At 36.3% G+C, this 25,421-nt stretch overlaps 1 protein-coding gene across 1 annotated transcript in view; it reads left to right on the top strand.

Moving 5' to 3' along the window:
• Positions 1–25,059, top strand: part of RGS12 (regulator of G protein signaling 12) — a 79,381-nt gene extending 54,322 nt beyond the window's left edge. Inside the window, exons 9-17 of the mRNA XM_005424734.2 lie at positions 1,067–1,143; positions 2,826–3,026; positions 3,843–3,916; positions 6,127–6,253; positions 7,194–7,290; positions 8,782–8,846; positions 9,369–9,522; positions 12,112–12,729; positions 24,413–25,059. Coding sequence (XP_005424791.2) covers positions 1,067–1,143; positions 2,826–3,026; positions 3,843–3,916; positions 6,127–6,253; positions 7,194–7,290; positions 8,782–8,846; positions 9,369–9,522; positions 12,112–12,729; positions 24,413–24,774 — 1,775 coding nt within the window. The 3' untranslated portion in view covers positions 24,775–25,059. The remainder of the gene's footprint in view (positions 1–1,066; positions 1,144–2,825; positions 3,027–3,842; positions 3,917–6,126; positions 6,254–7,193; positions 7,291–8,781; positions 8,847–9,368; positions 9,523–12,111; positions 12,730–24,412) is intronic.
• Positions 25,060–25,421: the final 362 nt, after the last annotated feature.

Below are 25,421 nucleotides of genomic sequence, written 5' to 3' on the forward strand. Positions count from 1 at the left end.
TTGCTGCAGTTTTGTGGAAGATGTACAAGTAAATAGATAAAAATATGACAATATTTAACTGACTTCTACAAGACTTTTTTTTAACGTTTTGGAACATTCTGCCTTTCTGTGTGCTGGTAATTGCATTTTCAAACTGAGAGCTGCTATTTTTATAGAAAGATAATTTCAAATCTTTACAGAAAAGTCCAGGAGCAGTACAGCAAATAGTGCTGTAGTTACAGCTATTTAAAAATTCCTCCATCTGCGTTATCCTACTTTTCTTTCTTTTATCAGTAACACACAGGTATGTTCACTTTTGAACAGTCACCATCTGTTTTCACCTTCCCTGACTAAAATGAAAAAGGAGAGTCAGAGGTGTGAAAGCCCTTGAAACCTGCTGTTTTGTTACTTAATTGTGTTTGAGAGTTTAAGGAAGAGTTCCCTTATGAAAGCACCTGTATGTGGCCTCTAGTGAAGAGGAAAGTTTTGCAGTAAATTATTCTGTTGAGTTAAAAATTATGAAAAAATTCTAGCAAAGCACCAAATTTGGTCCATATTTGATAATGTAATTTTTGCTTCTGGTAAATGCCCAGACATACAAGATCATATGGATAATTTGGGTTTTCTTAGTATATTCATACGTGAAAAGACAACAGAGGCATTTGCTGTGATCATGGACGTTTCCTTCTGAAAGTGACTAGTAATTGTCTTAGATTTTAGTGTTCTAACACCATACTTGCACTTTAAAAAATATTTATCTCCCTTAAGAACATCTGAAGAGGTAGAATAATTTTTAAGATGAAATATTGGAATCTTGTTAATAAACTAATATTTTAATATTTTTTCTTTTTTTAAATATAAAAACAAGTGGGTTTATTCAGGGGTTACATAACCAAGAAGCACTTGACCAAAAGTTGCTTTGGTTTCCATGCTTCTGTGCACAGTATGAAGATTTGGTGGTTTCTTTCCTTTTAATGAAAAAAGAAAAATTTGTGACCTAACAAGCTAATATTTGAAATAGTTGTCTGTATGAGCACAAATAATGAAATAGGCCTCTTTACTGATTGCTGATTCTTTGCACAAACAGATTCTTTTCAGTCCAATGGATTGTCCTACAGACGGGAATCACAAGGCTCCATGTCATCCACTGCCAGCCTCGACCTGGTAATGGCTGCATCTTGCTCATGGGCCACTGGGGGAGCAGATGAAACAGTGAATTACTGATTTTCTGAGTGGTGTGATGCAGCTTGTTTGATGTAATGCCTTGGGAAAGGGTTTTCAAGTGATGCAGCTGCAGCACAAGATGTAATATTAGGCAATTTCAGAGTGTTGGAAATGCAAGAGAGGTTGTGTTCTTATATTACTTCTTATGCTGTCCTTGGATATGCTTTGCATCTTGTCTGTCTTAACATCAGGCACCAGTGAACTACAGAATAAAGTTTCCCTTTTAAAGACTATAGCTCTTTAAAATCAGTTTGTTCTACCTGCAAGGATGAGAATCTGTTTTAAACAACCACAAGTTAAAGCTTTTCCTCTTCTTGGCCAATGCAAGTTGTATTAGGTTGATTTTTCTTGTGCCAGTATCAGTCATGCTTCTTCTCTGTTTCCTTTAAAGTGTGTTTTTGTCATTATGACTTAATTTGGTCCTAAAATCCTGAGAAGTTTGTTGTGAACGCTTTGTCATGCTAAGAAATTAACAAGTGAAGACACTGTGATTTCTAACCATCAAGTTCTGCCTTCACAGTGTAAAACTAATGAGGTCCAAAATTAAAACAGTATTAATAAAACATAGATGTAGTACTTTATTTATCTATGTTGATATGCAGGAAGATGCTAAAAAAAGGAAATTTTAGGTTTTTTGTGCTGTTGATGTCCCTCTGATAGTGTAGATTCTGTGTAATTAACCATTAACTAATAACTGTGTAATTTTATCTATGCTAAAAATATTGATCAGGGAAACAAGCATGGTGAAGTCGTGTTTATTTCTGTTGCAGAAAAGTCTTGTCTTAAAAAATAGAAAATGCAAAGGCTCCCTAAAGCAACAACCCCTCATTTCTCTCTCACTCCCACTTGATTTAAGTCAGAAAGTTACTGTGATTTGAATGAGAAGCACCAAGTTAAAGAAAAGAGAAAAAGCATGATGAGTACCCTAAAAGGCTGTCAAAACCAGTATTTTTTAGTGTCCTTTTAAATTATAAGTGAGTTTTTTGTTAAATTTTCAAAAATACTTCTGATATTTAGTGGTAGTGTTACTATTTTACTGTTACTTTAGAATAAAGGTTAGTGCCTAGCCCGTAGCATTGTAGTTCTAATTCCCTTTAATGAATACAATTAATGGTCATGAAGCAAATAATTTAAAAATTTTAATTTCTCTGTGGTGTATTTGTGCATAGAATTCGTATTATGTTGAAAGAAGAGGAAATTTTGTGAGGAAAGATTGAGGAACCTGATGTTTAAAGGCATTCCTCCTCACTTAAATGTTGATTCATAGGGTGCCAATGGTAATTTTTACATCAGCAGGACATTATTGAGCACAGACATTTAACTATTTGGATGCTTAATGAGATTTAATTTACTTTTATAGTTTTTACTTACAAGTTCTTTAGTAAATCCTGTAACTGTTTTACACACTTCCTGTGTAAAACTTTATCTGTTCTTGAAATAAATTTAGATTCGTGATTTAGATTTATGATCTTTATCTAAATTTTTTCCCCCCAGGATTTAAATTTATCTAAAGCATGATAGAAACTATGGTTGTTGGCTTGGTTCAATCTGTGTGGGCTCTAAAAGTTTATACCCAGTCCTCATTTTCCCATTGGGCACTGACCTTTCTTTTTCCTTTCAAGTCTGAAACCTCAAGATTGCCTGCATTTGTGCCAGATAAAGACAAATCCCCCAAGTACTGCTGTGTGAACCTTCCGGATGGCTCATCCAGCAAAATGGCTGTGAAGTCAGGGTTCTCCATCAAGGAGGTGCTCTCTGGGGTCTGTGAGAAACATGGCATCAACATAGCTGCAGTGGACCTGTTCCTAGTTGGAGGTGATAAGGTACTGCGTACTCCTGGGCTTTTTTGGAAGCATTTTCCTCCCCGTTTTACAAATAAGGAATTCTGTCCTCTCCATACTGACACATATCTCCTGGTTCTGCCCATAGCTTTACATTGGCAGTGCTGGTTAATTGAAGGAGAATTTAATTACCCACAAAGAAAACAAATGTCTGGTAGTAGATGCTGCTGCGTTAAAGCCCAAAACCACAGTGACATTCAGTTGATCAAAGATGAATGAGATTCATTAATGCTAGAAATGAGGTACAGGTTTTAATATTGAGGAAAATTTCCAAGACAGCAGTCTGTGGGGATGATGCAGTGTGTGTGTGATGGCTCTTAGTCCAACAGAAATATTCTCCAATTCAAAGAGAAGCTGTGGACATGAAGTATTTATTCTCTTAAATTCATGCTTTTGATCTGTGTAGATGATTACAATGACAAAAATCAATGAATGTTCATAGTTATGGGCTTTTTCTTTTAAAGCTTTTAAAGACTGCTAGCTGGCTGTATTTTCTAATGCATTATTCTGTGTTATTTATATAAGTTGAATAATCTAGGTTTGTTTTAAAAACTAAGTTCCTGAATACCTGCTGACTCCAGTGGAAATTGAATTTTGGTCATTGTTTCACACCTAGCCAAAAGAAAAAACACACTTTATTCATGTTCCATATTGTAAAGAGCATTCACTAGAATGAGTGCAGCCTATATTAATAATAGTCTGAGTTACCTTAAAAAAACTTAACAACACAGCTGCTCTTTTTTACATAGTTTAAAATTAATTTGCTCTCTGTTCTTTTATCCCTGATGTGTTCTGCAGCCCCTGGTGTTGCACCAGGACAGCAGCATCCTGGAGTCTCGGGACCTGCGCTTGGAAAAACGCACTTTATTTAGGTAAGAGTCAAAAATAAAGCCTTCCTCTGGCCTTTCCCTCCCTGTTTCCCATTTTGCTTTTTGTAAGTGCAGTAAAGGAGATGTTGCCAGTTCCCTGTGCAGTGAAACAGGAGGCTCTGCAGCTGCAGGAGGGGGCTTTCTGGATTGCTCTTAGGATACCACTGGGATTTTGATGCCAGTGTTCCAGTTTAGGGACATTTAAATATTATTGTGATGTCAAAATGCTCAAGCTGAGACCTCTGAAAGCTTTGGACAGATCTTTAGTCCAGAGGGACCTTCCACATCATAAAGACATGTTTAGTAGGTTGGAGTAGCACAAGAAAGATAGAGAAATTGAACTGTGAGTCTCCTAGCCTTAAAATTAAATGGATATATTTATTGATGACATGTTCCCATTCAGTTATATCTGTATATATATGCCCACCTGGAAAATTACTGTAAGACTAATTGTATAAATAGAATTCCTCTGATGAACCCTGAATCTTAAACAAGTCTACTAAATTATTAAGTATAGATATAATATAATGCAGTACATGATATATTTAGTTTTATGTAATATATTTGGTAGCGTGTATTTTTTTCAAAATAACATTTGTAATTTTTTCCAAAATTAATCCAAACTAATGCTATGAAAACTCCTGAAATATTTATTTCAGGAAAAAGTATTGAAGTAAAATATAATACATTACTGACCTGGACTTTTGAAGTGAATGAAGTTTAGTTGGTGAGGCATTCCTTATTTTGGCTCTGTATTACTTTTCCTTAGGAAGCTGGGCTAGTTTCTATTTAAAGGTACTTCAGGTTAATAAATACTGCACAGCATATTCAACTTTTAGATTGAGATTGAGCAGTCTTTTATTAGGTGTGAGCTTGTTGAGTCTCCAAGTTAAAAAGGAACTTTAAGTAGGCAGTACCATATGTTATTTGTGTGTTAATTAAAATGTAGAAATGTTCTACATTATTCCATTCTCTGGGCAGATACTATGTAAGCAAATCTAGTCAAATATTTGGAACATTTTCAGACAAAGGAAAAATACTGTGTGGGTATACTTAGTTACCTCAGTGTTTGCCACTTTTGTATCAATTACCAGCTAATGATTAAAATGGATCATTTCAATTTAGTAACTGTTGAATTCAAAGAAAATATGAAACACAAAGTTTCAGTTATTCTGGCTTCTTGTGGAAAAGTCAACATGATTTAACATCTTGTGTTTAATTTTTGTGAGGTAAAACGTGAGTTTCATATTTAATTGTGACTGAAAAAATTACTGATAATAATAATATCTGATGATGATGTACATTTCTTCTGATTGTTTTGTTAGTCATAAGCTTGTCCTTGATTTCATACTATAGTACCATTGCAATCAAATGAGGCTTGTGGAGGATTCAGGGCATAGATGAAGAGCATTTAAAAAAAAAAAGCCAAAACCAAACCAAACCTAGGCACAGCTCTGTGCAGGGAAATAGATGCTAATGAAAGTTGTTTGGATTTAATTTTGTAAAAAAAAAATGTATTTAATTATTCTTTTACTGTTTTAATAATGCAAAATTATAAAATAGGCTCTGAAAAGAGCTGTCTTTAGCCTGTAAATTCTAAGTTAATTAGTTTTTCAGCTTTGGTATATAAGTTTCTCTTATACCAATATTTCATCATATGGTGGCACCAATCCTAAAGAAGTAGCATCATCTGGAATTCCACTGTGTTTGTTAGTCTGTTTAAAAATTAAAATACTTGTCCAAATCCATTTTGTGTAATTGCATAACAAGTTGTGAGTCTGTCTTGTGGAACTGAGAAGAAATATTTTTCTTGCATCCAAGTCTATAGTTGAGGCATGGAGTCACTTTGAAAGGACTCCTGGACCAAACTGGTCAGAGAAATCTCCCTGTAAATATGGAAGTGCTGTGGAATGCTTTTCTTTGATCTGAAATAGACTGGCTCAGGCCTTCACTCAGCTCTGGCAAGTGAAACAGTACAATTTTTATTTGTGTTAAATAGAAGTAATAATAAATTAAATATACTAATAAAGAAATAAAAAAATAATAATAGATTCTTTGTCACTTCAGTTTAGCATACATTCATGCTACTGCAGTTCCAGCTAGCTACTAGCTGTAAATTGGTACAACTTTGCTGTAGATTGGATTTGACATACTTCTGTTCACTTTATTTACTGGAATATTTCACACTTGCTGTTACAATTGCTGTGTTTCAGGCTGGATCTTGTTCCTATCAACCGGTCAGTTGGTCTGAAGGCAAAACCCACCAAACCAGTAACAGAGGTTCTAAGGCCTGTTGTTGCAAAATATGGTTTAAATCTTAATGAACTTGTGGCAAGACTAGTAAGTATTCTTTGATGTAATTCAAGCAGCAATATTTTCTGTCTGGAGAAAATCATATGATAGTCCCTGGAATGATTCCTCTCCTGAGGATTAGGCATTTAAATATCTACAGCTACATTTTGAGATAAAATGCATTGTAATTATAACCATTATGCTTAGTAGTAGTTACCTCAAATATTTAGTCTACATCTGTTTTATATTCTCTTCAGGATAAACCCAACATCCAAAATAAGCAAGCCTGAACTTTGCTTCTTCCAGAGCTCAACTCCCATTATTAGCCAGGGAAAGTTGGTTGGATTAAAGCTTTTTTTCCATTGTCCTGGGAATTGTGAAAGTTGCCACAAATCCCCTTGCAGAAATATTTTGTTAAAGCAGACTGATTTAACTTCTCTACTACTGAACTCTTGGCTAGCATGTTCTCCTTTCTATTGTGCTGGAATACCTAGCAATGCAGAGTTAATTTTGTGGTATTTCTAGTATATATGCTGTCTTAGCTGAACCAGTCCAAGTTTTTAAGATAACTGAAAAGCATGTTTGTATAAAGGTAACTTCATTTATTGAAATTACAAAATTAATGAAATACAATCAATTTAGAATAAAAAATAATCTAAAGTGTCCTCTGAAAAACATGACTTGCTAAGCATACACACTAATGGTGCTAGAGTATTTAAGCACACTTACAAATTGGATGATTTTATTTTCTCCCTGTATCTTTTTTTCCTAAATACCATTCTTCTCACAGAATAGGGTTACACTCATTGAAATCAAGGTAGTTTTACACCTCTGGAATAAACATTTTTAGAATGTTAGAAGGATAGATTGAATCTACTCTGAAGCATAAAAATGCTTTGCTTGTTTTCTTTCAAAAACGTCAGACTGCATAAATTTGTTCTGAAAACAGCTTTTTCTCTATTACATACAAACTGTGATCCGACTTTAGAGTGGTGAGCAGGAACCCCTTGATCTTGGTGTCCCTATATCTAATCTGGATGGCCAGCGGGTTGTTCTAGATGAAAAAGAGCCATCAAAGGGTAGAGGTAAGTTTGTAGAGAAGCTTTTTTTTGTGGTTCCAAATCAGTTTTACAAACCCTGACTATGGTTAGTTTTTCCTGTTGCTGTGAAGGTGAGGTAAATGTGATTAAATTTATATCTATCACATATAGCATATAGTCTTTTTAACTAAAAAGCAGTGCAGTTTCTGAAGATTGAAGATTAATTTTATCTGTGATAGCAGGTACTTTTGCTGTAAGAAATTTTGCAGTAATAATATTTGAATTTTTTGTTTGCACTGAGCCACAGATCCACACACAAACTTAGGAACATAGCACCCAGTAATAAAAATGAGAATCAAGTGCCAAATATCTTCTGTGCATTTGGCAATTATTCAGTAAGGAACATTCTGTGTAAGGAAAGCAGATGCAGTTTGTACAGCAGCTGCATATGCTGCTATCATAATATCCTTCATAAGCATGAGAAAGTACCAGAGCCTACTTCTGCAGTTTCAAGTGATGATTTTTGAAAATAACACCAAAAAGGATAAAAACTCATGACCCTAGGCAACATAATTGGAAAAATAAAAATTTACTGGCTAAACAGTTGACAATCTCTTGGCACAATTAACACTCTAGATTAATGTAAGCAGCCTTATGAGTAAAGATTTGGTTTCATTAGGAGGCCTTTTTAGAGATATTGAACACTTATTTTCAAAAACTGAATTAGATATGGTTAAATTAAATAGACTTAGAGCAGAGATCCTCTTTGAGGAAGAACTGGGATTATAAAGATGGAGGTATTTATTGAGGAGAATCAGATTTGTCATTTTCCTAACCAACAGAACCAATTGTTATTTTAAAAAACAGTTTCAGTCTAAATACTTTCACACATAATTAGTTGAAGGATTACAAGTAAAGCCTAAATCCAGTGTGCTGCCAGCATCTGTAAAAGCCTAAATCATAGAGGATCATTCTGGCAGTGGTTCTGTGGCAATGTACCAGTGAAAGAGGGCTATGATTCTGTGTTACTAAATTTGCTGTAGGCAGTTTTAATTTGATGGAGGCTTTTGGTTACTTAGAAGATGGCAAGGGGGATACAGCAGCGTCTATAAAATAATTGATGCGTGAAACAGGATGGAAAAGATTTAACATGGCCTTTCAATGGTCTTTTCTGTTGATTTTCTTTTTCTTTTTTTAAATTATAATGTTGCAAATTGCAAGCAGGATCATCAGATTTTACCATTATTTGATCTAAAGCAACTGAAAATTTAGTACGTAAGTGAAACTACAGAATCTTTTAACTTTAAAAATAGTGCCATTGTGAGGAAAATCTGAAGATGGGAGGCAGATTCTGCTAGGTTTTTACTGAAAAGTATCAGGGTTATCAATTGTGCTCACTCTTTATTTTCTGAGTACTCATTTTAGTGATTTTAAAGCAAAAATCTGTTGTGTCCATCCTTGTCCCTTAAGTCTTGCTTCTCTAGGGAATTATAAATCGGTAGTTACAGAAGATATATTTATGTTCAATGTTTACAGAGAAACAAAGAGGAGTATTAGTAAAACAGACTGCAACTGTATCTTCAAGAAGTCAAGGATCTACTGTAAGTCTTCTGCAACGATTTTTCTCCATTAGATCATCTTCTGTTTCCTTCTAGAATTCTGTATCAAAGGCTGCATTCACACATGATTTTGAATCGGCCAAATTCTGTAACTAGATTGAATATAGCTGTTATCTGTCTGATAGTTTTCCAGGGTCAACAGCATTTATTTGTGAAGAGCTTTGTCTTCATGATGAATCAGTTAACTCTTTCACTGTGTTGTGTTTGTTGTTTTGTGTCTCATTGGCTTATCTATGTTTGAAAACAATTGAGCTACTCTGTAGTTCAAAGGCCATTTCTGTCATGTGAATTCTTCAGAGTAAACAATATTATATTTATTTCTATATTTTTTGGGAACTGCTATGGCAAATGTTCTTTGCCATAATCAAGACTAAACTAAAGCATTCGTTGTGGTGTTAGAGAAATGTGTTTCCAAAATAACTTTCCTCATTCCTTTAGGCCATATTATGTATACAATGATAGAGCCTGAATGTAAGTAGTACCTTAACTTTCCTTCTAATGCAGGGAGAGGGAAGAACTCTAGGAAAGTCTAATTCTATCAAAATGAAAGGCGAAAATGGAAAAAATGCTAGGGAAGTCCGGCTGTCAAAGAGAGAAGACTCTATTGCAAAGATTGGGAAAAAAAAAAGTCACAAAATAAATTTGGATGAAGCAGAGGGTATGTGAACTTTATAGCTTACATATTAACATAAGTAGTCTTAGAAAAAATTTTGTGTCTGTGTAGGTACCACGTGTTTAATACTGTGTTGTGAAAATCATAGTCATGACCATTATATTTTTGTTTGGTGTGTTTGAATTGTCAAGTTTTCATAAGTTGAAATTTTAAGAGTACCTAAACACTGATGTAGGTGTCCAGTGGGATTTTCAAAAGTGAGGAGTACCTAATTCCTGTAAAATAAAAGGGGATTAGTTGCTCCACTGCAGTTGAACATCCCATTTGATGGTTTGTAAGCTGTGTAGAAGCTTGGCTTTCTGTTCACCTCTAAATAAGTGTTTGACAGGCACTGCACAGTAGTGTAGACCCAAATGTACTCAGGTAAGAATTTTTGTAAGTTTTCTGCTGAACTCTGTAACAGCCAGGGCAGGGCAGTCAGATTGTGGAGGAGATGTGATGGGCAACAGAAAAATTTGCATTCAGCAAAAGGTGTTTAGAAGTAGAAATAAGCAAAGAGGTTATTGGTAATCTTGCATTTCTTGAGTCCTATTTTTACCTTTTTTACATCTTAATAGTTCTGGTGATATCATTGGAAAAAATCTCAGGAGAGAACTTGCTTTCTTATAGAAAGATGTCCATGGGCAAAAGAGAAATAAAAATTATGTAGCACTAGAAATTTTGGCATAACACCCTGTGCCCTAGGACGTGAACTGAAGTGATTACCTGTCTGTCAGCCCTACACGCTCCTCCCTATTTTCCCATGTAGAAAAACAAACCTCAAAGGACATATTTGACCCACAGATTAAAATTTACTGCTGAAGTTACTCCATATGCATATCCAAAACCTGGTTATGCACATTTATACAGCAAATGAATGTTTACCTTTGAATGTTCATCTGTGAATAAATATCCACTGACTAGAACTGAAAAAAAAATGCTATGGCTAAAACTTCTACTGCAAAATATGTTTTTTTCATATAAGTGTTATTACAAAATATTAGTGCATTTTAAATTATTTTCTGTTGCTTACTCTTTTGTTAACTTGTTTTCCACGTTTTAATACTTTCATTTTTTTTCCTAGGACTGAGTAAAACATTAACATAATTTGAAAACTTCAGAATTCGAGGCTTTCACATTTTATTTTGAGTTTTGTGATATTTGTCAAAGTTTGGAAAATGCATACCAAATGTTGTAGACTGTTTTTTAATGCAAAAACAAACAACTGTTCTATGAACTTTGAAATTTCAGAAACATTTTTGTATGACACATCTTAGAAATGTTGCATGTTTTAATATGCCTACTGCCATTTTGCAAAACTTTGGCAATAAGAAGCATTTTGAAGCTTCCATCTTGGCTACATTCAGATTTTACAGCATTTGAAAAAGCATGTTAAAAAGTCATTTTTATGAATACATTGCAAAGCCTGCCAAGTATGAGTAGAGGATTTAGGAATAAGGTCATACAAGTGCAAGTGTACGACTCCATATTATGCTAAGTTAAAACTGATACTAATGTTCTGTTGCTTTATTCCTTAATGGCTTTTGCTTCAAACAGTGTTTATAAGCTGGGTTGGATCTGTTGATTTTATTTAAGCTGTTGGAGATGGCCTTTTTAAGCATCTTTTAATATTCTGTAGTTAAAGTGCTTTCTTCTTGAAAAATTAGGACATGCAGAGACCCTATATTAAGAATTACATATTTTTATATGTCTATGTTTTGTACCAAAGAGTTTGTTTATTGTTGCAATGCTTCTTTTTTGAGGAGTGGTATAATTCTTGGCTTACAATTGATAAGTTTCTTGTTGCCAAGTTTTGAAACTTTTTAGAACAGTGTTGATCTGTTATGAGTATTATTTATAGAAACATATTAAACCATTGGATATCATTAGGGACATGATCAGAAAATCACTTCTAATTGTGTTAAAGCCTGTTTAAAAAGCTGCCCCATCGCTTTTGGTAATGGCTCCTTGGATGGTTACTGACTATCTGTAAGGTACTGATTCATTGCAGCACCAAGTAAAATGGGGTTACTTACATCATCATCTGATCATTCCCTGTGATGATAACATCCTGGTTTAAAACTACACCATGAATTGAATTGAAACTGTGATAAAATATAATTACTCTGAGAGAAAGTCAATATAACGAGGAAGTTTGCAACATTCTGAATCTTTGAATGTTCAAATGGCATGCTATTTTTGAGTTAAGATGGGTAAAACCCATCCAGAATATAAAAACGTGCACCCATTGTCTGTAAGACTAGAGCCTTGTTTTGTATAAAGAATTAAAAAATCCTGCATGTGTGTACAGATTTATTAACTGCGTAAAATTGAAGATGTGTCCAAGGCTCAGTGAATTGCAGCTGTTCTAAACTGCAAAACTCTTACAATAGCAATGCTGATGGTCTTAATTATAGTGATGCTAGTGAACATTGCTGCAATTGAAAAAGTTCCTAATTAACATGGGATCTTATTTCAAGGCAGCATTGAAAGAATTGAAGATCTTCATGGAAAATAAATGTGCTGAAAATGTACATTTTAATAGCATTGCACTTTCTGACAAAAACTTGTCAATTTTGGGTTTTTCCCCAATAGAATTTTTTGAACTCATATCCAAAGCACAAAGTAACAGAGCAGATGACCAACGTGGACTGCTAAGGAAAGAAGACCTTATTCTTCCTGACTTTCTTCGTTTACCACCCACTGGACCAGAACCATCCTCATCTACACCCGCAGGTCCTAGAGTCCTCAGCAAGCGAGTTTCAAAAAGTGATGGCAGTGATGGATGTACTTCACCCAGTGGAAAACAGGAGTCCCTGCAAAACTCTAATGAAAATTCAGTAAAGAAAGTGGGTTACTCAGAAAACAAACATAAGTCTGCTTTGGCAGCGCTCCACAGCCAGAAGACTTTCAGTGTTCCTTTCAGCCCTCCGTTGTCTCCGATTCCGCACGCCCAGGAGAACAACGCTGCGGTGTGGAAAAGGCAGTCCAGAGAGCTGCAGGCTGAAGGCATTCAGATGGTAGATGATGAGAATGTGGCAGACTTGACTCTTGTGGCTGAAGGAGATATTAGCAGCCCTAACAGCACTTTGCTACCACCGCCACCACCAACACCACTGTCAGACATCAGTAAACTCACGGAAGCCAACTATCCGCCCCCAACTCCTTTTGGAGGTAATCAGGAAAAATCTGGATTTCAAAGATCCAATTCAGGTATTTCTAGATTTTAATAGTCTTTCCTTTTGTGTAAAACTACTTTTCCTTGGCACTGTTAATCAGTATTTGGCACCCATTAAAACAGCAAAGAAAATTCTCTCTGCACCTTATTTTTTTTTTTTTAACCAAAAAAAGTAGGAAAAAAGATTTTAATTGCCTTAGTCTGTTCTAACTGTAATACTTCTGGTTGCCTTTAACAAAGTACTTTTGTTTGGATTTGGCATGTAACCATAAATGGCCACATGCAGACAAACCTTTGAAATACATCCGCATGCTATAATTATCTCATTCACCCTCAGAGTACAAAACAGGATATCAGCATTTTGAGCTGCATAGCACTGTTGTGTTCCAGATTTTCTGATCCATTTCTCATAATGAGATACATGATTAGGGTTTGGAAGTTTAAGTACTTTAACAAAACCCCTAATTATTGAAAATTGCAGTATTGTTTATGATTAAAATTTTAAATGGATAAGCCTCAGCTTAGGATATATTTCACTAATACGTTTGATATTTGTGACAAAAAATAAAAATGTTATTTTTTTTAACCCATACTTTGCTACACAGAGAAATAGATTGCATCTATCCCACGTTCTCCCAGAATATTCACATATCAAATAGCTTTCTAATAGATAATTTTAAAGAAAATATGTAACTTTTTTAGGATGTAAGTTTCATGGTCTAGCAATATCACAGAGCAATATTAGCCCAAGGCTGAAGTATGGAATTTCTTTATACACATGGACTCTACTAATAATTGCTATTACCAGAAACAGGATTTTGAAGACAATGGGTGTCGTGACATTGACATTTACAGTCATTGTACTGTGCATTCTAATGTAAAATATAAGAAGAGGTATCTGTGTGCTACATTTATTTTTGATGTTTCACAAACATATGGTGCCATATTTGTATGATCACATTTCTTTGTGATGTGGGAATATACATTTTAATTATTTATCTTTTTACACAGAGTATTTGATACTGTTCTTTATCTGTATGGTTGATGAATTGTAAATACTTCTTTGGTTGTTGGATGCTATTAAATGGCAATGCAAATTATTTCATCCTCTTGGCATTTTAAAAGCCAATTCCTTTATTAGTAGTATCTGAGAAATGTTCTATTAGCGCTACCACTTAATTTCTGAAACTGAGTATTAGACGGACTTGTAACCAGTGCCTATGAATAACAGAACCACAAAATGTACTTCAGACATATTGATGTATATATGCATAGATTTGTGTTGGTGTCTTTCTGATAATATGTCGAGTGTACAACATAGGTATCAATTTGCATATTTTTTAGTGAGAACTGTTAAAAAAAAACCATTTGCACTTAAAAAAAACTTCATGAATTTACAATATTTTAATGCATGCCATAAGTTTCTGTGTAACCACTGAGCTGTAGCTTTCCCTTTTCCCACTTTCTACTTTTTACTTTGTAGAAATCTTTGTGTAGTTTTCACATGTATTTTGTATCCTTGTTCTCTCAGGAGTAATAAATTCTAGCTCTAGTTACGCAAACTGGTTTTAAGCTTTCATTTTATTCATTATTTTAAAAATTCTTTCAGTCCTGGATTAAGAATTCTGATTGAAATTACCTTCTTATGACAAACAGATAAACAGATATGAACTAGCAATTACCATGAGACAGAGCTGACAAACATTACATTTATTAATAATTTAGACATCCAAGGGCAAATGCTGTCTTGAGATGCTGATGGGTCACATGTGAAATCCATAGCATTGGCATGTGCTCCAGAAGGCAGATAAGACAGGAGATTTCTTTGGAATTAGTCATAACAGGAACTCCTGAAAGGAGAATTTCTTCTGTCTTTGGGTTCTTGGGCTAAACTTTATATTCATTACTTTCCTTCTTGTTTTAAACTAAAGCAACTCTTCCCTGGTCTTTAAGAAGTGAGCTGGAGATCTCGGCTCGTTTGATGTGGAGTAACCAAAGTAACCACCTCTTTATTTGGTAGACTTGGGTGAGAAATAAGGGGTTGGTTGGGTGCTGGAGACCACACTACTCTTTTCACTCTTTGAGATGGGTCCTACATAACAGCACTGTGAAGCCTAATTAAAAAAGAATAATTTGGCAGAGAGGCGTGTCGTGCTGTTAACTAGGTCTCATTGTGTTCTGGGGAATGAAAATCCAGTTTTTCCAAAAGTCACTGTGTTCTCACATATTTGTGGGCCTCCAAGAAAGAAAATAAAGCAGTTGAAAGTCCTGTAGCAGTTCCCCTTCTAAAATTATTCAGACTTTTTCACAACAAAAAAGTAATACCTTCCATATTTAATTTAATTTTTTTAAAATGGATTTTAATTAGCATGAATTTCAACTAGTGTTCTATACTTTCAGTGGTGATTGTGCCTTATTATTTTGTCATAGTCACCCATGAGTAAGTAATCAAACTAATTTTGCAAAACTGAAAATCTAAATTTCTTTTAGCTTTCTGACAAACCAGATTTTTTTTAGGAATAAAAAAATTTCTAAAAAATATATAAAACACCTTCCTTTTTTTGCTACAATCTTACTGCACATATTAGCTGTATTCTACACTCCTCTCACACACTACTATTTAATGGGAACTGTATTCTATAAAAGAGCAGTGATTTTATGGAAAAAATATGGGGTGAATCAAAACTTTTCTATTTTCATGATTGGAGTTTGCATGGAAAGGCTGTTTGATGATGTACATAATTGTAATAAAGACTTCTGGAAACTCTCTTCAGTCAAGAATTGAAATCTCAAAGGACTAAATCATTAATAATGGTTGCTTTTTTAAGTGCTTTAATGGTTGTTCATTCATAACCCCCATCAATGGAAATTGCATTTCTGATTGGTTTATTCAATTAAAATGTTGGGATATAAAGACAAATAATGACTACATAATTTGCAGAGGTCTCTAGTCTTGGTTCCAAATTGGCCTAAAGACAAATGATGTGTGTGCTTACCCTGCACATTTTGGGCTTATAAATGCTGGGAAGAGGACTGTGAGGAGTGAAGGGTCCCTCATGTTCTGCAAGGGGCAATTTGCTGCTGTAGCAAAGCCAGGCCAATGTCCATCCCTCTAATGGGTAACACTTGGGGTAGTTTTCACTTCATGATCTAGAAAGGAAAATATGAACAATGGAAGGCGGCAAAATAAGGTTTGCATCACTCTGGGCTATTGAGAACACATTTTCAAACTCAGTTCTTAGCTTTCTGAAATAAGTGAAATGGTTTTATACTGTATTAATACTTAGCTATGAAGTAAATAGCAAATCAGTTAGCAACATAAGAATCATTATTGATTCTAGTTGCGTTACTCATCAAGAGAAAATGTCTTTATTTTGAATAAGCCTGCTAGTTCTGGCAAATTTCCCACTTTAAAAATCAGAGGTTTCTGGAATCTGAAGACATTTTTTCATGTCTCTGCATATAATGGTGGTCCCATCTGTGGAAGAAATAATTATTGTGTGATGTGATTGGCTTGAAGTGATGCATTCATTTTTGAAAGTGTTAAAATGCCGATTTTATCTCCTTGGCTTTTGTTTTGTTTTGTTTTTTTTTAAATTGCCTGGTATAGTCTGGGTACTTTGATTGTTGTCCAGTTTTTCCCAAGAGGCTGGGCACATGTGTTACCCATGGGGAAAGGCAGCCTTCCAAACCTGTAGTCTCCTCAAAGCTGTGAGTATTAAGCCACAGGCCTTGCACGGGATTGTTTATTTGGCAATATTCCACTGGTCTGAGTTGTTCATGATGGTTTTGCCTCTGCTACAAAGTAGGTGGGCATTTTGTCATGGTAGCAACTGGGCTGTTTCAGTAAACACCATTTCAACCTGAGATAGGACAATTTGCAGCAATCCAGATTGAAGTGCACAGACTGTAGATTTGAGTCCAACAAATTGAACTTCCTTCTCTTAAAAAAATCCCTGTTGTTTTTGGGGCTTTTTTTTCACCTAGGGTGAGAATTTTTCTCAAAATGACACTAGAGTTACGGTCAGTGGAATTGTCTACCAAATACAAAGGTTTTTTTTTTAAGGAGATGTATGGACTGCATCCAGCAGTGCAATTGAAAAGTTTATTGAAAACTACCTTTTAGCATATGATGTCAGTGGTTAATATAGAGAGCCAGCTAGGGGAAATAAAAGCATGGTGAACTCTCTGTAATTATGCTTCAGTAGAATGTCTGTGGGAGTTAAAGAATTAATTTAGACAGTCTAAAGTTATATAGCTTTTTTTTAAGAAACCGCTTTTTTTTCTGAAGTAGATTTGTACCCTCAAAATAAACTTGCTTACTTTCTTATTGGAAAGAAATCTTTCAGAAATGGAATAATTAGTACCAGCGCTAGGATGTTTTTGTTGTGAAAGATAAATTATGCAGAAATAAAATGCAGGATAGTCTCTCAGAGTCTGGTATAGGCTATTGTTCCCAAAGGCCAAAAGAAAAAATCCCCAACTGATCTTTTTTTTATTATTCAGAAAAATGATGCAGTACCCCACAGCTGAAGAATAGAGATCAAATAATTAGAGCAGAGATCAGTGGTATTTCTGTGACTTTTGCTTTTTTGGCTACTAAATTTTTCAATTCTAATGGTAATGAATTCCAAGTGGAAAAAAGTTTGTGGTAGTTAAGGAGATTAAGAGGACATTAGGAGCAATCACATATCTATCTTCAAAATTTGAAAATAAACCTTTTTTTTGGTAATAAATGATACAATATTTTATCTAACTAATATTTTATATAATCTCTTAATTCATGAGGCGTATTTTAGAGACAGTGCAGTGGTGTTCCCTATGTAAATCAAGATAACCACATGAATGAAAACATAAATAAAAATTCAACAAAAGGAGGTGATTATGACATAAAAGATGTAAGAATAATGTAAATCATTATTTTTAACAAAGGCTGTTTTCATGCGGTAACTTATATCCTTTACTGGTTCTGTGTAAATATATAGAAGGTAATTGGATTCTGGATCAATATAAAGAAGTAACCATGAGAATCCAGAAATACTAAGGATGTGTTAAGCCTCTTTTAATCAGAGCATGATTAAATGGGAGAACACATGTAGTGCATTATTGTGGTCCACAACAAACAGGAGTAGGAGAGTTTAGAGTAGACAAATGGGAAGCAACGAAGACCTTGGGGGATGATTATTTGAAATGTAAACTTATTTTGATCAAGCAACAGGATAAACATTTTAGAAAGAATTGCAAATTTTATCACTGATTGGATGAAATGTTAGAAAAATGACAGCTGCCCTTTGTACCAAATGCACATGGGCTAAACCGAGATCTATTCAACCCATGGCAGCATTTGGATGATGAAATGAACTTTGCTGAATTGTTGGTGAAATGTAGCCGGTAGCCCAGTGAAACCACATTTTAGACTCTCATAATTGAAAAATAACCTAATGAATGGCAGATTAAATTAAAATAGATTCAAGTAATTCAATCCACTATCTCCCAACACAGGAGTCTGCAATAATTACATCTGCTGTTACTGACCACTGATGGAAAACCAAAATGAAGGTTAACAATAAATGCTGGAAGATCACACTGAGAGCTGAGTATGTGTAGGCTGCTGCAGAGTTGTTTTATCATATCTACTGCTTGGAAAGTAGTCAAAAATTGTTTCAGGTTTAGCAGTGGAGAAATGAAAAGTTTGAGCAAATTGGACGGTGTTATTGAGGGCACACGTCTGCCTGGATCAAAATTCAGAACTTTTAGTTCAATTTATTTGTGGAGTGCTCCTGGATTTTAAATGATGTTGTGTGCAGTTCCCTTCAGCTGCTGTTGTAGCTGTGCACATGAAGAGTCCCTGCCTTCTGCAAACACAGGTTGCAGTGCTCCCTCTTTTGCATCTCTATGCCACTGGTGAGCTCCCTCTTCCATGTGATATTCCAAATTTGTGTTTCTGGATAATGTTTGGTGCTTTCTTCTTGTGAATGCTTTGGAGATGAGTGCAATGAAAGGATTTCCATCTGCCCATTTCTAAACTTAATGCTGCAAATGTACTCACAAAATAGCCAGGAAAAAAGTAGATAAACTGGTAATGTAGAATATTGCTGCTTTGTAGCACAACCCATTTCCTGGCTCGATGCCTTCATTTTACTGAGTCAGATTTCAAGGCACTGAGCATATGCTGCAGTTGCTGTTTCATCATGCAAGTGAAATTCAGCATATAAAGTCAAATTTCCTTTGAAAAGATTTAGCATAAACTGTAGGTAGGAATCTTTTATTAAGTCTGCTTTCTCCTTGGTGCTGTATCAATTAAGAGATAAAAAGAAGGAAACTGCCAAAGAAAATTTAACCTCTGGTATTCTAAAACTTTGATGTAAAGTATCCTTTTCCCTTCAGAAGCATAAATCACTACAAACTTTTTAAAAAAGAAAAAAGATTCCTGCAGTAGTAACAGTATGTCAGCCAGTGTGGAAGTCATTCATCCACCACTTAAAAGAATCCATGTGTGGGAGGGCTAATATGTACAAGTAGCATTTCCTAACAGTTTAGGACAGAAAGGGATAAGTGTCTTTCTGAGAGTGAAACTGCCAGATTACGTCCATGTTGAGGAGAAATTATTTATATTGATTTATTTCCAGGACCCTGAAACAGAAGTGACTATCTATTCACCCACTGCAGAAGTGGCCATCAAAGGGCTCCTTTTTTCAGTGTCATGTAAGAAAATGCTCTCTCAGGCAGTGTGGTCCCACCTTGGCACAGGCTCCATGGAGTCAGAGGCTGGAGCAGTGTCTGCCCAGGCTCCTGTGTCACAGCACACCCAGAGCCTTGCTGCCTGGGAGGCTGATTACATCTGGGGATGGAACATGTCTGTAAACCACCAGTCCCAGGAACTGCCCCTGAAAACTTCAGGCTTCTTTTCACGAGTTATATTCTAAGTTTTATGAAATACTTCAAACAGATTTTTATCTGCTGTAAGTCAGTACAAAATCATTAATCTGGAGCTCATTCCCTTTAACTGAGATCAGATCCTCTCTGACATTAGAAGTCAAATGCCTGGGATCAATGGTATGAAAATCAGCAGGATATTCTTGTTATCTTTCAGTAGAACTTAGAGCCATCTAAATAGTTAATGATTTTGACAAGAGCAGTAGGATTTTAGCAAAGGTAGAATGATGAGTGAAACACTAAATATACATGAAAGAGATTTTATTAAAAATCATAATTAAATTTAGCATATTGAAAATAAATTAATTTCTTGATTATGGTATAGAAACAATATAATTGCAAGGTGTTGTGAGCGGGGCTTTAAATCTCCAAGCATCTGCATTAGACTTAGGGTTATATGATCCTCTCATCTACATTTGGCTGTTAATGCTCCTCCTGAAATTTCCAGGTTTTTTGTGACCTCATCTCTGTGTGGAATTTGGCCACATGCTCCCTTATTCCTAAAATACCTGGAAGACAATGTCTTGTGATCTTTTGCTTAGATCTTAAAGTTTGAGGATTATTTAATACAGAAGAAGAAGATTTCCCTTTGTCTTTCTCTATAAAGATAGTTCTCCATAATGATAATATAAAATTTAGAGTCCTTGAGAATAATACACAAAATCCAAATATCACAAAAATAGAAATATTGGTAACAAAAATGAGGCAATCAGCCAAAACAGTGCCTGATTATAGACACCTTTGGAAAAATGCAGGTGGGTGCAGTTAAACCTTCTAAGCAGTCATTTGGCTGTGGGTCTGTAACACAGCAGATCTCTGGTTTAAGGACAAAAGATGACCTACATCTTACCATCTGTAAACCAGCTGGAACATTTCAACGGGATCAGATGCACAAGAAAATTTCCCAAGAGCTGTGTGGAATGCTTAGCAAGGGAGGAGATTACCAATAGGTGTGAATGTGGAATTCCAGCCTGGAAATTCACCTATGTGACTGCTGCCATAAGCAGTGTCTTCCTTTCTCTACTGTAGTTAGGTAGGACATCTGAGAGATTAGATCTGGGGAAATGTAATCACATTCCTGACATGCTTCATACATGGCAAAGCATCTGCAGAGTTCTCCATGGAGGTATTCATCACTTCAGTCAAGAACATGTGAAGAGAAATTTTCCCTGTGAAGGCCCTCTGCACCTTAGATGGTGCCCTGCCCAGCTGAGTGTCTTCAGGCATCTGTTACTCCAAAAGAAAACATGAGAAGGAGACCAGTGTAAGAGTGTTACAAATTTCATTAAAACCTCAGTACAAAGCTCCACTAAGTCCATGCCAGTCTTGAGTCTACTTAAAAACTTGTGTTATACATTTATACACAAGCTGGTTTGGCAAATCTCACATACTATTTGAGTTAAACAGCCTTGCTCCATAAGCTTTTTCTTAAAAAAATGAAGAAAAATTTACATTGAAATATTTTTTCTGTGTAGTGCTACTCTTGAAATCATCTTCCTATTTGTTGAAGATGAGCTAAGGTATTTTCTACTCAGACAGGAAAAGTGAAATCATCTTCACAGTATCCTCCCTTAGTAATTCCACATTCTTTTGAACTGGTATTTTAGACAAGATGTTCTCTTTTACTGCCCTACCTCTAGTAGTAATTTATTTGATGCTGCGGAGAGATTGCTCCTAAAAAGGGCATTAATAGAAAAATATGTCTATAATGTGGATGTGTTCTTGTTCAGATGAGCTTATGTCTTGTGAAGCCTGAGAGCAAACATTGACCTTATTTCTGCTGTGTTCCTGCTGGGCAGCTTGCACACCCAGTTGCTTTGTGTGCTGCCTCAGTGACACCATAATTCCAAGACTTAATGGCATTTCTTATATTTAACTGTAGAAGGGCTTAGCACCCAAATAAATTCAGCAATACTTGCACCTTCCATAGTGTTCCTCAGCAGCAGTTTCCAGCTCTTTCATCTCTTGTGCCCTGCTAATGCAGGCTGTGTCTTTTGACTGTGGAAACTGTTTCAACCTAGTCCAAGTCAACAGATGTGAGACCTTCCGCCCCAGTCAAAGATGTTCCTTTGCATGGCATTTCATAGGAGGATGTATTCTGAGTGCTAGGACAGCTGGGTGACTCATGCTCTGTCAATGCCTTGTATTTGTGGTAATTCGTCATTAGTAGGCATTTCAGCAATTTGTAGCCCTTTTAAAGCAACTTGAAAGGAGAGTCACAGGTATTCCTCAAAGGGTGTAGAATAGCAGATTAAAGAGATCAAGAGAACAATTCAGTACACTCATGTTAAGATAAACGTTCCAGAGCAGAAGAATAGCATTGTGCAGCCCAGCCAGGCAGGCAGCAGTTAAAATTAAGGCAATGTTCAGTTTCAGTAGGGAGATTTAAACACAAAGTCTAATACAGTCCCATTAAATGTTAGCTGCAATTTAGTAGGTTGAAGTCATGCTGGGCTAGCAGGGCTGGGAGCTTTCTGCCTCTCTGCTCAGCTGATTTGTTTGGAGTTTGATCTAATTCCTCTGAAAACACAGCAAGCATTACTGATGCAAAATACCCACATTATTTATGTGGGGCTTCACTGTAGCTAAAACACTAAGCATTGCACTACTGAGGATTTTAACTTATTTTTCTTAAATAGAAAGCTTTAAGCCTCAAGAAGACCCTGGAGTGATTTGATTGAAAGTGTGTGAAAGTGCTTTTTTTGTCTTTTTCATTTGCATTTCCTCCATTCCCCATATCAAAAAGTTCTTGATTACGGTGATTATACATGGAAATTTATTTTCCTTGCATAAAACTGTACCAATCACTTAATGGAATAAACACAAATAAAATATTTGAAAGACAGCTATGGGATTTAACCACACCAGTCTCATGGGATTTGTGTGGCTAAACATGCTGGTCCGGCACTTGGATGTACTGTGGCACAAAATGTTGAGAATGTCAGATAAGATAGTATCTTTTAAAAGATCGATAAGAAGATATATGGAAAAAGGGAATTAAATATGAAATTGGAGTCCCTACTCAGGCCTGCTTTTGTGCCTTGAAAGTTTCTCTTTTTTTTCTTGGCTCTCAGTTTGATCTAATGAAAGGAGTTCTCTGTCTCTGAAAATGTTGCCCCTCTTTATATCATTATGGGGAGAACCTCAGTTCCAGAAACCATGTTGCTAACTGTGGTGTGAATCCTGAAATCAACTCCTCATCCTTCCCTTCTTGCTGCTGTTGGCACAGGCAAATCAGCTTCTGTACATTTCCTTTGAGAAGCTCCTTGTACTTTGTAGGGTTACACCTAACACAAAACCGGCTTTTGGGAGCTCAAGGGTTTGAACTACAGCTGTCTTGGGACAAGTGATGACTTTGTGTGAACAGGCCTGAATCCTGGCAACTGTGATTTTTGATGTAAGTCAGGTGTTTCTTGAGTGTTTAAAGCCCTCAGACCTCAGAGGCTTCTTCCTTCAGAAGGACCTCAATGGGCTGGAGAGATGGGCAGAGAGGAACCTTCAGAAGTTCAGCAAGGGCAAATGCAGGGTGCTGCTCCTGGGGAGGAACAAGCCCATGGAACAGCCCAGGCTGGGGGCTGACCTGCTGGAGGGCAGCTCTGCAGAGAAGGGCCTGGGGGGCCTGGTGGACACAAGGTGTCCGTGGGCCAGCAGTGTGTCCTTGTGGCTGAGGAGGCAAATGGAGTCCTGGAGTGAGTCAGGAGGAGCATTGCCAGCAGGTAAGGGGAGGGGATCCTGCCCCTCTGCACAGCCCTGGTGGGACACATCTGGAGTGCTGGGTCCAGTTCTGGGCTCTTCAGGACAAGGAACTCCTAGAGCAGGTCCAGCAAAGAACCACTAAGTTGGTCAAAGGTCTGGAGGATCTCTCTTAGGAGGAAAAAATCAGGGAGCTGAGCCTGTTCAGCTTTGAGAAGAAACACCTGAGAGGAGACCTCAGCAATGTTTGTAAATATCTGCAGGGATGGTGACAGAGGATGGAGTCAGGCTCTGCTCAATGGTGCTGAGCTACAGAACATGAGGAAATGGGCAGAAATTGATGCACAGGAAGTTCCACCTGGATATGAGGAAAAACTTCACAGTTCTGAGCGCTGGAACAGACTGCACAGAGGGGGTGTGGGGTCTCCCTCACTGGAAATACTCCAGAACTATCTGGGCACAATCCTGGGCCATGTGCTCTGGGATGACTCTGCTTCAGCAGGCAGGTGGGACCAGATGCCCCACTGGGTTCCTTCCAACCTGAACTGTCCTGTGATTCTGCAAAGTTGTTTCTTTTATTCTTGTCCTATGGCCCATAACTGCTCTGTTGCAGTTCAGGACAGTGACCAGCTTCAAATAATCCCTTACTAGTCTGCTAGAGAATTAAGCCCTAGCCAAGTAAAAATACCATCTCAGCAGGGTCTTGAAGACCAGTTCAACTGAAGGAACATCTCCCATACTGCCCCAGTGGAAGGTCTATATTCTCCTCCACCTTTGGGTTTGCTGCTGTGAGAATTTTTTTATTCTAGAGGTGTACAAAATTATACTAAGTAGTTATTTTTAATATTTTTATCTTTTTAAAAACTCTGAAAAGTGCGACATTATGGCAGATACATATTAGTAGTTCACATTTATCTTTGAGATCCAGTGTTTAGTTAAATTTCCATCAGTAAGTCTCTTTGGTGGATAAACATCCCAGCTGAGTACCCTTGGGGCCTCAGAGAAGGCTGCAATATTGAAAACTGCTAAAACCAGAAGATACATAATTCTCTTGCTTTCTGTTTTTTTTGTTTTTAATTCTTCTGTTAGGTGCAAACAGAAAGAAAAACGATTCACAAGGGACTTCAGGAAACTCCTATGAGCAGACCTCTCACAAAGCCAAGGCCAGCAGAAGCTTTAATCCTCCTGGTGTGAGAGGGAACCCTGGAATGGAGCTCCCTGTGAACAGGATAATTGATGTGGATGGGGTCAAACTGGAGGACTCTGGGACACGTTCCTGTGATGATTCTGAAGGGAACCTCAGCTTTGAAGGTTACATCTCTGAACTGAGATCTTGCCAAGGGAGGATGAGGACTGGAGTTTACAGGACGTCAGACCTTCCCTCTCTGATAGCTGTAAAGAGTGAGAAGAATAAGGCCATTGAGAATCAGTACAAAGCTACTTTTGTCTAAATCTCTGCTTTTAATTAAATTTTCCAGTATTTTGCTTGGCATCAGCAACAATGGAGATATGTATTAGAGACATGTTTCTGCAAGATGTAAGTGGTTTTCAATATCCACTTGCCTTCAAAGAGCTGGCTAGAGATCATCACTTCTGATATGAGTTGGAAGTCCTAGAATGAAAAAATAGTATTCCAATGAAAGTATTGAGCTATTTGGTTTTGCTTTTTTTCCATTTCTGTATTATTTTCCCTGGGATGATTTCATTGAACAGTGCAATTAAAATAATGATTTCAACCGCTGCCCTTCTTGTCTTTATTCAAGACAAACTTACTTTAAATTCCCCGATCCAAACGTTTTATTTAAGATAATTTCAGTTTAATCTTCTAATGGTATTCCCTGTGTTTTAGTAGATTTTTGAAATGTAAGTAAAATCAGTTACTGCTGTAAAAAAGATTAGGATATTTTCTTAATGTCTTCCTGTCTGTCTCATAACATTTGGGAAGAGGTCCAGATGGAATTCAGTCTTGTCTAATGCATTGCCTGGTTGTATGCAATAAGACATTGTTATACAAGCAGCAAGAAGCAAACAACAACAACAACAAACCAACAAAAAACAAAACAAACAAACAAAAAAACCAAACCAAAACAAAAAAAAA

The sequence above is a fragment of the Geospiza fortis genome, unplaced genomic scaffold (genome assembly GCF_000277835.1).
Source record: "Geospiza fortis unplaced genomic scaffold, GeoFor_1.0 scaffold147, whole genome shotgun sequence".
Lineage (NCBI taxonomy): Eukaryota > Metazoa > Chordata > Aves > Passeriformes > Thraupidae > Geospiza > Geospiza fortis.